This window comes from Coenobita brevimanus, chromosome 39, assembly GCF_032717465.1.
Source record: "Coenobita brevimanus isolate Jiangsu-jjx chromosome 39, ASM3271746v2, whole genome shotgun sequence".
Classification (NCBI taxonomy): domain Eukaryota; kingdom Metazoa; phylum Arthropoda; class Malacostraca; order Decapoda; family Coenobitidae; genus Coenobita; species Coenobita brevimanus.
In genome coordinates, this window is record NC_136992.1 from 29633033 (window position 1) to 29645744 (window position 12712).

General features: G+C 44.3%; 1 protein-coding gene across 1 annotated transcript in view; it reads left to right on the forward strand.

Annotated features, from left to right (window-relative positions):
• Positions 1-12712, forward strand: part of LOC145396834 (glutamate receptor ionotropic, kainate 4-like) — a 29308-nt gene that overhangs the window by 5957 nt on the left and 10639 nt on the right. The window contains exons 2-10 of the mRNA XM_080270118.1: positions 806-833; positions 1598-1771; positions 3033-3187; positions 3834-3872; positions 4703-5038; positions 6425-6607; positions 9122-9322; positions 10832-10990; positions 12505-12593. Of these exons, the coding sequence (XP_080126244.1) occupies positions 806-833; positions 1598-1771; positions 3033-3187; positions 3834-3872; positions 4703-5038; positions 6425-6607; positions 9122-9322; positions 10832-10990; positions 12505-12593 (1364 nt within the window). The remainder of the gene's footprint in view (positions 1-805; positions 834-1597; positions 1772-3032; positions 3188-3833; positions 3873-4702; positions 5039-6424; positions 6608-9121; positions 9323-10831; positions 10991-12504; positions 12594-12712) is intronic.

A 12712-nucleotide genomic window follows, 5' to 3' on the forward strand; every position in this document is an offset into this window, starting at 1 on the left:
AATACGGGACCTTGACCTTGATTTGGGATGGTGGAGAGGGACGCCTTCACGTGGTGGCACTGATATAACCAGGCGGCGCCACTGCCCGGTTGTACTAGTGTCCGTTAGTTCCTTCCCTATCCCCTGAGAGGAGGATGGCGGACTGCAGAAGGGAAACCAGCCTGCAGTCCACTAGGTTCACAGTTTGATGAGGCTGGGGTCGCAACTACTACTACTGCTACTATTATTATTATTATTATTATTACTACTGCTACTATTATTATTATTATTATTACTACTGCTACTACTACTACTACTGCAACTACTACTACTATTACTACTACTACTACTACCACCGAGTACTACTACTGCTACAACTATTACTCCTACTACTGCTGCTACTACTACTACTACTACTGCTATTACTGCTACTACTACTACTACTACTGCTACTACTACTGCTGCTGCTATTACTGCTACTACTACTACTACTACTACTACTACTACTGCTACTGCTACTATTACTACTACTACTACTACTACTACTACTGCTGCTACTATTACTACTACAGCCACTACTACTACCACCACTACTGTTGCTGCTGCTTTAACTCAACCCATACTTTTGTCCTTGTGCAGTAGCTCAGAGCAGAAAATTACAACTTCCTGAACCCTATCCATAGCACTTTTTCGTGACTAGCATTCAATTCTAGTGTTAATTTGTTGCTGCAAGTCTGGAAGCAATATGGAGAGAGAGAGAGAGAGAGGGAGAGAAGGGGTGCCTTGAGAGCATTTCAGTTATTATTCCTTTTAATTTTCTTTACAGAGTCGAAGATGCTTCCTACTGGACTGCTGTGGGTGGGTAAGTGAAAAGATTTATTATTATTATTATTATTATTATTATTATTATTATTATTATCAGTATTATTATTATTGTTGTTGTTGTTGTTATTATTATTATTATTATTGTGAGAAGACGCCTGGTGGTCTAGTGGGTCCCGGCGCCCCAGCCTGGTGTGGCCCATTAGGGTTTACGTCTGAGGTTGGTTGGGTGTTTGGTGTACGTAGTGTTAATAGTCAGTCAGTCAGTCAGTCAGTCATCAAGAAAGCAGTCAGTCCGTCAGTCAGTCAAGCAAGAAATCAATCAGTCAGTCAAACAAGAAATAAATCAGTCAGTCCGTCAGTCAGTCAAATAAGAAATAAATCAGTCAGTCCGTCAGTCAGTCAAATAAGAAATCAATCAGTCAGTCCGTCAGTCAGTCAAATAAGAAATCAATCAGTCAGTCAGTCAGTCAGTCAAATAAGAAATCAATCAGTCAGTCAGTCAGTCAGTCAAATAAGAAATCAATCAGTCAGTCAGTCAGTCAGTTAAATAAGAAATCAGTAAGTCAAACAAGAAATCAGTCAGTCAGACAAGAAATCAGTCAGTCAGTCAATCAATCAATCACTCAATCAACTAGTCAGTCAGCCATTCAGTCAGTCAGTCAGTCAATCAATCAATCACTCAATCAATTAGTCAGTCAGCCATTCAGTCAGTCAGTCAGTCAGTCACTCAGTCAGTCAGTCAATCAGTCAACCAATCAGTCAGTCAGTCACTCAGTCAATTATCTCACAACAGGTATTATGTTTGGCGTACACGTGGGTGGTGAGAGAGGGGACCCAGCCCCCCCCGTTGTGGATGGGGGGTGGGGGTGGGGGCTGGGGCAGGCTCTTGGGGCGTGTCTGGCTGCCCTGCCCCCGTCCCTTCGTACAACCACCGCCCCTCCGCACTTAGTCTTTGCCGGCTACCCTGGTGAGTAGTAGTAGAAGTAGTAGTAGTAGTAGTGGTGGTAATCGTAGTAGTAGTAGTAGTGGTAGTGGTAGTATTAGTGGTGGTGATGGTGGTGGTGGTAGTAGTAATAGCAGTGATGGTGGTGGTCGTGGTAGTAGTAACAGTAGTAGTGTGGTGATAGTAGTATAGCAGTAGCAGTAGCGGTGGTGGTAGTAGTAGTAAAAGTAGTGGTAGTAGTAATAGTTGTTCAGGGATTTAAACAGTGGTGTATCTAAAAATCATCATCATCATCACCATCATCATCATCATTATCATTATCATCATCATCATCATCATCATCATCATCATAATAATAACCCTTTGTCCTATCTAGCCAGTCACCAGAGAATGATATGTGTGAAGACCTGCAAGATAATCCTAGGTTTTTGGATCTAGAGTTACCCTAGGATTAAGTCGGCAGGGAAGGATTAGGGAAGGTGTTACGTAATTATGGTAGGCGTTATGTGATTGAGAAAATTAGGAAAAATACACTGAGGTGGTTTGGGCATATGGAGAGAATGGAGAATGAAAGACTGACTAAGAGGGTGTATGTAGGTGAAGTGGAAGGAGGGAGAGGGAGGGGGAGACCGAGGATGAGGTGGAGGGACGGAGTTGAGAGGTATATGAGGGAGGGGGGAGTGAGTTAGGGGGAGGGCAGTCATATGGTGGGTGACAGAGCGACTTGGAGACGTTTTGTCTGCGGCCACCCTTTGCGGGATTAGGGCGTCGGGTTATAGATAGATAGAATAGATAGTAATGGAAAGAGAGTGAATGGTTTTTAATGTATGTATGCATGATGAATGGTTTTTGTGTGTGTATATAATGATGAATGTTTTTTATGTATATACAGTATGTACGAGTATGTATGTATGTATTTATGGGTACGTGAATATCTGAGTGAGCGATTCAGTCCAAGATGCTTCGTAACACCTCTTCCTTAGCGATTTATTTTGCACATCACACGTTAACATTCTTGTTGGTGTTCTGTATCGTTTTAATATCAACATGGTACAGTAACACACAGGCTGTAATGAAGGTGTAATGGGTAGAATGAATAGCTAAGGAGAACGTGTCAAGGTCAAGGTGAAAGGAGTATAAGGTGACATTCTCTCTCTCTCTCCCTGTGTGTGTGTGTGTGTGTGTGTGTGTGTGTGTGTGTGTGTGTGTGTGTGTGTCTCTCTCCATCAATCTATCTACGAATGTCAGTCAATCAGTAAATCTATCTATTTATTTTTTTGTCCAGATATCAGGTTGGTGGAGGGCTTGGGTGGGGCAGGTGGGTCAAGCATATGGTGGAACGATGGAGTGGAGGAGATACTGTCCACTCCACATTACTGGCATCATGGTACCTACATCCTTGTGGGCCGTAGCAGCTCCGTACTTCGCTGGCTGATGATGGTAGGTGGTGGATGTGGTTGTGTGGTAGTTGTGGTAGTGGTGGTGGGAATTGTGGGGATGGTTGTATTGGTATTTGTTGTAGTAATGGTGGTTGTTGTGTGGTAGTGGATGTGGTTGTGTGATGGTGGTTGTATGGTAGTGGGTGTGGTTGTGTAATGGTGGTAGTTGTGGTAGTGATGGTAGTGGGAATGGTGATTGTTTTGATAATAGCAGTAATATTTGCTTTAATGGTAGTAGTGGTGTTGGTGATAGTTGTGGTTGTGTGGTGGTGGTAGTTGTGGTTGTGTGGTGGTGGTAGTTGAGGTTGTGTGGTGGTGGTAATGACTGTGGTTGTGTGGTGCTGGTGGCTGTGGTTGTGTGGTGGTGGTAGTTGTGGTTGTGTGGTGGCGATGGTTATGGTTGTGTGGTGGTGGTAGTTGTGGTAGTGATGGTGCTGGTAGTGGTGACAGTGGAGGTAATGGTAGGCTAATGGTATTTGTTGTAGTGTCAGTGGTAGTGATGGTGGTAGTGGTTGTAGTGGTGGTAATGGTGACTGTTGTGTTGGTGGTGGTATAAAAATTCTCTTTCTCTCTCTCTCTCTCCCTCTCTCCCCCCCCCCCTCTCTCTCTCTCTCTCTCTCTGTCTAATACTGTCCACTCCTCCTCAGGTACGGGATATGGTGGCCAAGAAGACAGTCAACATAAGAGTAAGTGAAATACGGCTCGTAATTTTAACCCCTTCAGTTCGTGGATGTTTTTTTCGTTTTCTTGCTCTTCAGACGATTTTGAAATAGGGTTAGATTTCCTTTATTTAACGCCTTCGGTGCGAGAGGCCATTTGTAAGCTGCGTAAAATCGTCTTGAATTAAACCTCAACTTAACCAGACGTCATGGAACGGAAAGTATCACGTGGGAAGGACTGGAATGAAACGTGGACTGGTGAAATGGGGGAATGACAGTGCCAGGAATATTTGTTGGAACGGATGGTGCACTTGGATGTCTTTATCATTTTGTCTTGTTCGCTAAGTAATAGCAGTTTGTAATATACGTTCCGCTAAGTTTTGTTATACTCATTGCATACTCGGATTCCTGTGCTTTACCGTCTGTGTATGTATTTTCGTCTACCTCTCTGTCTGTTTGTCTGTCTGTCGGTATATATGAATGTATGTATGTATAGATTATGTATGTATTTGTGTATGTACTGTATGTTTGTAAGTCATGTATGTATGTATGTATGTAGCCCATCTCATTGGGGCCTAGGTCGGGTAAAATAGACGGAACTTTGTATAATTATTCAGAATTTAATAGAGGGGGAAATCCCAGTGTCTTGACCTGTAAGCTTCACAACTGTGAGTCGGTAGGCGGAGGACAGTACGCTATACACTTCCAGCAGCACTCCACAGACAGCAATCCCTGGAATCTAATGGGCAGAGATTTGGTACATGTAGCCTATGTGTATATGTATGTATGTATGCTATTTGTGTGCGTGTGTATAATTTGTGTTTTTGCATCATGTCCTGTCTCGCATGCTGGTGCAGACGACGATGTGGGTGTTGGTGTGCACTGAGGCGGTAGACGCTGCATACAGAACCACCCTCAGTCAAGTCATCCCAGAGCAGTTACACCTCATCCTTCTATACTCCTCCCTCCCTCCCCCCGCCATCCCTCACATCAAGATCAAGAGGAATACTGGAGGAAAAAGAAGGGAAGAAGTGGTACATGATGGCAAGAGAGACGGTAGAAAGGAAAAGAGCTTGACGGAAAGGGACATTGTTGTTAAGGGAATGGCGGGGAAGGCATCTACATCAGTCAGCCTTGAATACTGGCAAACTCTCACTACGACCAAGCGTGTGAGGAAGGACCTTTCACATATGGTATGAAATGTTTCCTCGTTTTCTTTACTTTTTATTGATCTCACCATAGCTCTTGCGACATCTTTTTATTAATGTATATCCCATTGGAGCTGTAGCCTATATCCCATTGGAGCTGTAGCCTATATCCCATTGGAGCTGTAGCCTATATCCCATTGGAGCTGTAGCCTATATCCCATTGGAGCTGTAGCCTATATCCCATTGGAGCTGTAGCCTATATCCCATTGGAGCTGTAGCCTATATCCCATTGGAGCTGTAGCCTATATCCCACTGGAGCTGTAGCCTATATCCCATTGGAGCTGTAGCCTATATCCCATTGGAGCTGTAGCCTATATCCCATTGGAGCTGTAGCCTATATCCCATTGGAGTTGCAACCTATATCTCATAGGAGATGGAGAGGGACCATTGCAGGCGATGACTTCGATAACCGGCCGGCTTCGCTGTCCAGTTATACAAACGTCCTTCAGCTCCTTCCCCATCCCCAGAAAGGAGCATGGTGGACTGCAGAAGGGAAACTTTACCCTGCAGTCCACCGGGTTCACGACCAGAGAGCCTGGGACTACAGCACTCTTCACTTCTTACCTTCCCTCAGCAGCTCCAGTTTAGGAATCGAATTACCAGAAGGGGGTTAAGTCAACGGCTCAGATTAAGTCTCTCAGCCCTAATACATTTTTTTCCTTGATGCCAGCAGACGATTATATGAACATTAGGAGAGAGAGTTTGACAAGGAGGGGCTTTCGTTAACCGTTCAGTATGAGATGCTACTTTGCAGAAAATCATCATTAAAAAAAAAAAAAAAAAAAAAAAAAACTACATCGCTGGATTCAAGGGGTTAAGGAACAGAAGCCTCACTGAAATACTTTTTAGAATTTAAATTGTGTACAGTTACCAAAACCATCAATCATACTCCAGTGAATAGGTAATAAAGGTTTTAAAATACGACCAAGCCAAGTGGTCTGAGATAATTCCCAACCGTGGAGACTCGTTCACTGTAAAAATTGTTAGAATCCCTTATAGATATTTCCACATTGATGCACTGTTAGGGAGACTTGTTTATAATGGATACCTGGTGGCCTAGTGGGTTAAGATGCATCAAGTGAATGTGGCCTTTAGGGTTATAAATCCGAGGAGTGGTTGGAGTTTGTTGGTCACATAATGTCTTTCAGAGGCGAGTGCTTGGGTACTGTCACCTTAACTGTCTGGATTCTGTATCCTATCCTCGGGCCTCTACGTTCCGGATGGTCCAGCAATTAAGGGATTAAACATTAAAATACTGTTACGGTACTTCATCATAAAAACTAGTGAAGGTTTTTTATGAATATCTCTTAGTTATTCACTGTTATAGGTTTGCTCATCAAAAAAATTGGTTAAGCTCCCATATTTTCCCAGGTGGATGTGAGTGTGGGTGGGATGGTGGAGGTTTGGTCTGCTGGGTGTGATGGGGCGGGACAGGTGAAGCTACTGCAGGTCGGGCAGTGGTGGGGTGGGGTGGGCCTCACTCTCACAGCACCCCTTCTACCACCCCCTCCAGCAGACTTCGGGGGCAGAAACCTGGTCTTTACTACTGTTCACGTGAGTCTAGCTGCTTATGATTTATAACTATAGTACGGCATGTATTTAACTGGAATATTGAAGATGTATACAGTCTCATAGCTGTGCATGTTTCCCTGTGGAACAAGTGTGAGCATTAAATCCAGACAGCCTTAGAACATTACAGATTGAGCATGTATATGTGTATGTAGTGTAGCGGCCGGCTGACAGACACTTACATGGATGGACAGCTGTAGTGTACACATTCAGAAAAGCTGTTGGAGCCAGACACATCTTAACAACCCTCATGGTGCATTTCACACATGACTTAACTGTGGGATTTGCCTTCATTCACCATTTTTATTTTGTTTGTTAGGCAGAAGCCTCCATCAGCTGAATGAAACAGCCTTGCGATAACCATTGTGGCACAGAATCCAGTAGTGATGCATTGCTGTACAGAAGGTTAAGAATATTTAAGTACTCAGTAGTTGTATAATACGGTATATAGGTTACTCCTCAAAACTCATACAGTGTCATTTATTGGTATAAGGATGTAAGGATCACTCTGTAACAATTGGTCTATTGTGGTTTATTCTTTCTGATAACTTCGTAGAGTCAGTCTACACCCCCTTGTATGTTAGCCAAGGGTATCGCTGTATCACATTGCAGTGGCGCTGGTCCTTCACAGTGGCATCCGTCCTTGTCTCTGGTGCCTCCTCAGTAGCTCGCATTACCTCTGTCATCCTCGGTGTGGTAATAGAGGAACTCATAATTATACAGCTTCCCAGTCCTCCTTGTTCTCACTGTCTTTGGGAGAGAAGACCAGTTAATAGTGGTGTGGCCCATTACTACGTACAACTCCATAGGGGTTTCCTTAGCTGCTGGTATGAGTTGCACTTCTTGCTGTTTGGATTAGGGGTCAAGAAGAGAGTGTGCTTCGCAGGTCTTGGCAGCCGTATGACTTCCTCACGTCTCCTTCAATGGCTCAGGCTTCATTCAGTAATCGTCAAAAATTTTCAGTGGATCTGGACTGTTCTCTTTCCTTTGGAACCCACGTGGGCACTGGGAGTGAGCAGAGGGCAGGACTGGAGGGCGAGGAAGGCTGACCCAGTTTAGTGCTTCAGCCCGAGGCACGGGTTGGTGAAGGGCCAATAAAGTCAGAGAGTGAGAGGAAAAGAGTGAGAAAGGCCTCATGAGGTGAAGTGGCAGGAAGTGGCAATACATGTTGCTGGTGACTATAATCCTCTTCTGCTGTGGTAAAAAGAACCCACCAGCAACTGGCAGTTGTGGTCCACAGCTCACCTGAACCATGATTCATTGGTGCAATGGTGTGCGAGGTTTGTTGATGTGTTCTGTATTGTGAATGTGACAGTGATGAAAATGTACACCTGGGTAATGACTGGCTGCTTATTCCATAATTTGTCTCCTGTCTTGTTACCTGCATTCTCAGTATGCAAGGTACCACAACACTGACCTAACCATTACATTGCAAGCAGCCTCTTGATTTTACGATGCTGTAACAAATAAGATTGTATCAAGGTATCCTTCTTGTTTATTCATCAGTTTATTAACTTTCATATTCTGTTTTTTACGAGTTTCTCTCATTGTTCTCATTTATCCACGCATTTTTTAGTTAATTAACTGTTTCCCATATTAGCTTCATAAATATCCCTAGACAGAAACCTCATGTGACATGTGTGCGAGGAACGTGGTGAGAGGGGCTGGTATGGTGAGGGAGAGGCTGGGTGTGGTGGGTCGTTGTGTGGTTGTGGTGGTGAGGGTGATGGCCACACACCTCAGCACTACCGCATCAGTGTTAAGGTTAATTCATCCTTTTCTCTTGGTATCACATGGTTCATTTCATCCATCGTCTATATTCTCTGGTGGATTTCCATCATTTTCGGCATTCTTGGTAGTGTAGCTGATCAGTTTCATTCTGCCATTATCAGTCAATATATCTATCTATTGCCAGACGCCTTAATCCAGTAAGGGGTGGCCACAAACAAATCGCCTCCATGTCACCCTGTCCCCCCCCATTTCACTGCCGTGCTCCCAGCTCACACCCCCCTCATATACCTCGCCACTCCATCCTCCATCTCATCCTTGGCATCCTCCTCCCTCTCCCCTCCTTCACCTCACTCACATACACTCTCCTCGTCAGTCTCTCACTCTTTATTCTCTCCACATGGCCAAACCACCTCAGTGTGTTTCTCCTAACGCTTCCTATCACATCCACATCCACACCACAACGCTCCTTCGCTTCCTCATTTGTCAGTCTGTCTCTCCATGTGACTCCACATGCTCCTCTCAGTTAACTCATTTCCACTGCTCTCACACCATTAACCTGTTCATTATTTTCATCGAGGGCTTTTTCTCCTTTTTTTTTTTAATTATTATTCCTCCAGTGTGTCATTCTTTCAGCCAGTCTGTTTATATAATGCATTCTTTCATTTCTATACAGCATACCTATTCTGCCGTATTGTTTTGCAGTACCAGTTTCTCTCATTTTGTTCACTTATTTTGCAGTATTCTCGTCTGCACTGTCCATCATTTCAGAAGCCGAATGTGTGGGAGGCTCGTGGTGAGGGCGGTGTGGTGAGGCAGAGTCTGGGTGATGTAGGTGGGTACATGGGTGAGGTGGTGAGGGTGATGGCCACGCACCTTAACTTCACCGCCTCTGTCACCCTCACAGACACCTTTGGCACACGCGTCCCAAACGGATCCTGGAATGGCATGATTGGGTTCCTGGAGAGAGGGGTGAGTTAGGGTGAATGCGGGGTGAGTCAGAGTGAGTCAGAGAGCTAGGGTGAGTTAGGGTGTGAGTAAGGGCGAGTTAGGATTAATGGGAGATGAGTCAGGGTGAGTCAGAGAGCTAGGGTGAGCAAGGATGTGAGTAAGGGTGAGTTAGGATGATTGGGAGATGAGTCAGAGTGAGTCAGAGAACTAGGGTGAGTTAGGATGAATGGGAGATGAGTCAGAGAGCTAGGGTGCATAAGGATGTGAATTAGGGTGAGTTAGGATGAATAGGAGGTGATTCAGAGTGAGCCAGAGAGCTAGGATGAGTAAAGATGAATGGGAGGTGAGTCAGTAAGTTAGGGTGAGTAAGGATGTAAATGTGAGTTAGGATGAATGGGAGGTGGCTTAGAGCTAGGGTGAATAAGGATGTGAGTAAGTGTGAGTTAGGATGAATGGGAGGTGAATCAGAGAGCTAGGGTGAGTAAGAATGTGAGTAAGGGTGAGTTAGGATGAATGGGAGGTGGGTTAGAGAGCTAGGGTGAGTCAGAGAGCTAGGGTGAATAAGGATGTGAGTAAGGATGAATGTGAGGTGAGTCAGAGTGAATTAGAACTAGGGTGAATAGGAGGTGATTTAGAGTGAGTCAGAGATTCAGGGTGAGGGAGAGGTGAGTTGGGGTGAATGAGAGGTGAACTGGCATGAAATGTGGTGAGTCGCGGTGAATCAGGAGCAGGTAAAGGGTGAGTTACAGACAGACTGGGGTGATTGAGAATGGTGCCTAGGAGAGATTGAAGTACGATAAATATGTATATGTTTAACGGTGAGAGAGAGAGAGAAAGAGATGAACAAATGGGTTTATTCCCCTCACTTTTATCATAGTTATGTATTTATCTCTCTTTCTCACATTGCGTTTTCTGTTTGTGGTAGGGATATCATATTTAGATGTGGTGTGATGGTGTTAATGAGGTTACTTGTACACTATTATTGGGAGTGACACTTGGAAAGATTGAATTTTGAGAAACTATAGTTATTTTTAATGAACTTAGCCCAAATTTTCATCCATTTCCATATTATTTCATGTAGTTTAACATAAGAAAGTCAAGACTGTAACTGCTTTCTTTGCATAGCACCTCTTCTTCACCAGCATCATACTTTAGTGTAAGTTTATTGTTACGACTCCAGTCAAGATACTGATTAGTGAGTTTTAGGCCAAAAGAAAGGAAGAAGAGCATAAATGTTCCCTGCAACGTCTGGGATCAAACTTGTGGTCGGACAGCCCCCTGTACACTGTTCTATCTGCCCAGCTACACCCCATGCCTACTATCTAATATTTCCACCCCCATACTCCTGTTACTAATCCCAACCTCTTATGTGTACTACTGCCGCCACCACCCCACATTCCCTTTGCCAAACCCAACCTCACATCAATACCACCACCACTCAACATTCCCTGTGTTATTCCTACATTTCCTTTACCAGCACCCACATCCTACTTCCTTTCCTAGCCCCTTACTCCCCTCCTTCACCTTCAGGAAGCAGATCTGTCCCCGTTGGACTCTTCTCCATCATGGGAGAGGCTGGAGGTAGTGGAGTTCAGTGAGTGGATGGGTATAGATGGAGTGGTTATTATCTCACAGGCACCCAGGCCACTCCAGAGCCCCTTCCTTCTCCTCCAGGTATTCTCAGGCTGGGTAAGTCTCTTTCTTCCTTCCGTCCTCTTCTGTCTTCCTTTCCTTCATTCTTTCCTCTTCCTTCTGCCTATGGGTAATTTTACTCTCCTTTTTCTGTCTTTCTTTGTTTCATTCATTCCCCTTCTGCCTATGCGTGACTCTACACTGAGTGATAAGCTAAATGGTTTCCTGTACACCAGGAAACCAATTACTATGCTGGGTGGTAATCATGTAACTAAATTATGGTACCAGGTGGTTTAGTGGGTAATTAAGGCACTCCAGTTGGATTGAGCCAGAGTAATTTTATATCCAAGGGGTGGTTGGGGTTTATTGCTCACATAATGCCACTCAGGGATGAGGGAGGCTGGTCACTCTCATCTTGAATGTCAGGACCAACTTGCCTAGCCCCAGCCTCCTACTCTCCTCTTGGAGCAACATAGGATTGAATGATTTTATATATATATATATATTGTATACACACACACACACACACACACACACACACACCTGTACTTCATATCCTCAGCTGTACTTTTTCAGCATATTTCACCATGTATACTCCTCAGCAGGGTTACTGTTTTTTTTTTTTTTTTTTTATAAAAGATTTGAATTTTTGAATTATTTGAAGAATCATTTTTTCATGGATTTTTTTTTTTTTTTAATTAAAGTTTTCATTAACTTGATGATGGAAAAGTATTACAGTACTACATCATCCCTCTCCATAAGGGGTATTGCCTCATCCACTTCCAACCTGTTATTTCCTGCATATACTATACTGTTTGGCCATGTGGAGAGGATGGAGGGTGAAAGACTAACGAAGAGAGTGTATGTGAGTGAGGTGGAGGGGGGAAGAGGGAGGGGGAGGCCAAGGATGAGATGGAGGGATGGGGTGGAGAGGTATATGAGAGAGGGGTGTGTGAGTTGGGAGCGGGGCAGTGAAATGGCGGGGGACAGGGCGACGTGGAGGCGATTTGTTTGTGGCCACCCCGAACGGGATTGAGGCATCTGGCAATAGATAGATAGATAGATAGACTATACTGTGCCAGGTTGCAATAGTTCTTTGTCACATCTGAGCAGCAACACCAGGAGGATGTTATTGAATACAAGATTGACATCTTCTGCCTTCTGCATGACTCATTGTGACAGTATTGTAATGAAACACGCTACCTTCAAAATACTGTCAAGGTTGTAATATTTTGAATACAAAGCTTCATTCCATCCTATTCCTGTGCATATTTTTCAATCTAGTGTCAGTTCATCATTATCCTCCAGCAAATCCCTGACACAGGTGGTCCTTAATTCCATCCCACTCTTCCCCTTTGTGTTTAGTGTACTCCTTAGCTGTATCATGACACAACTATAGTCCTTCATTTCAATTCAGTCTGCTATCCTGCATATACACATTATACAAAAGCAGTCCTTGTCATCCCAAACTGCTTGCATGCATCTTGTCAACCAAAGCCTGACTCACCTGCAGTCTCATTCCATCCGACCCCATCCTCAGGCCACACCCACTCATCCCTGGCTGTTTGCAGGTGTGGGTGTTAATTGTGGGTGTGGGAGTGGTGACGGGCAATGTGCTGTGGCTACTTGACCGCCTTCTCCTCCCTGTTTACCCACCAAGGTGAGACCATACCTGAGTGTCCATCAGTCCATCTGCTTTGCTTCTGGGCAGAAGAATCATCAGGCTACTTTATCTCTAGCCTACTGTACACTTTACTTCTGCATTCTGAATCATTGTTT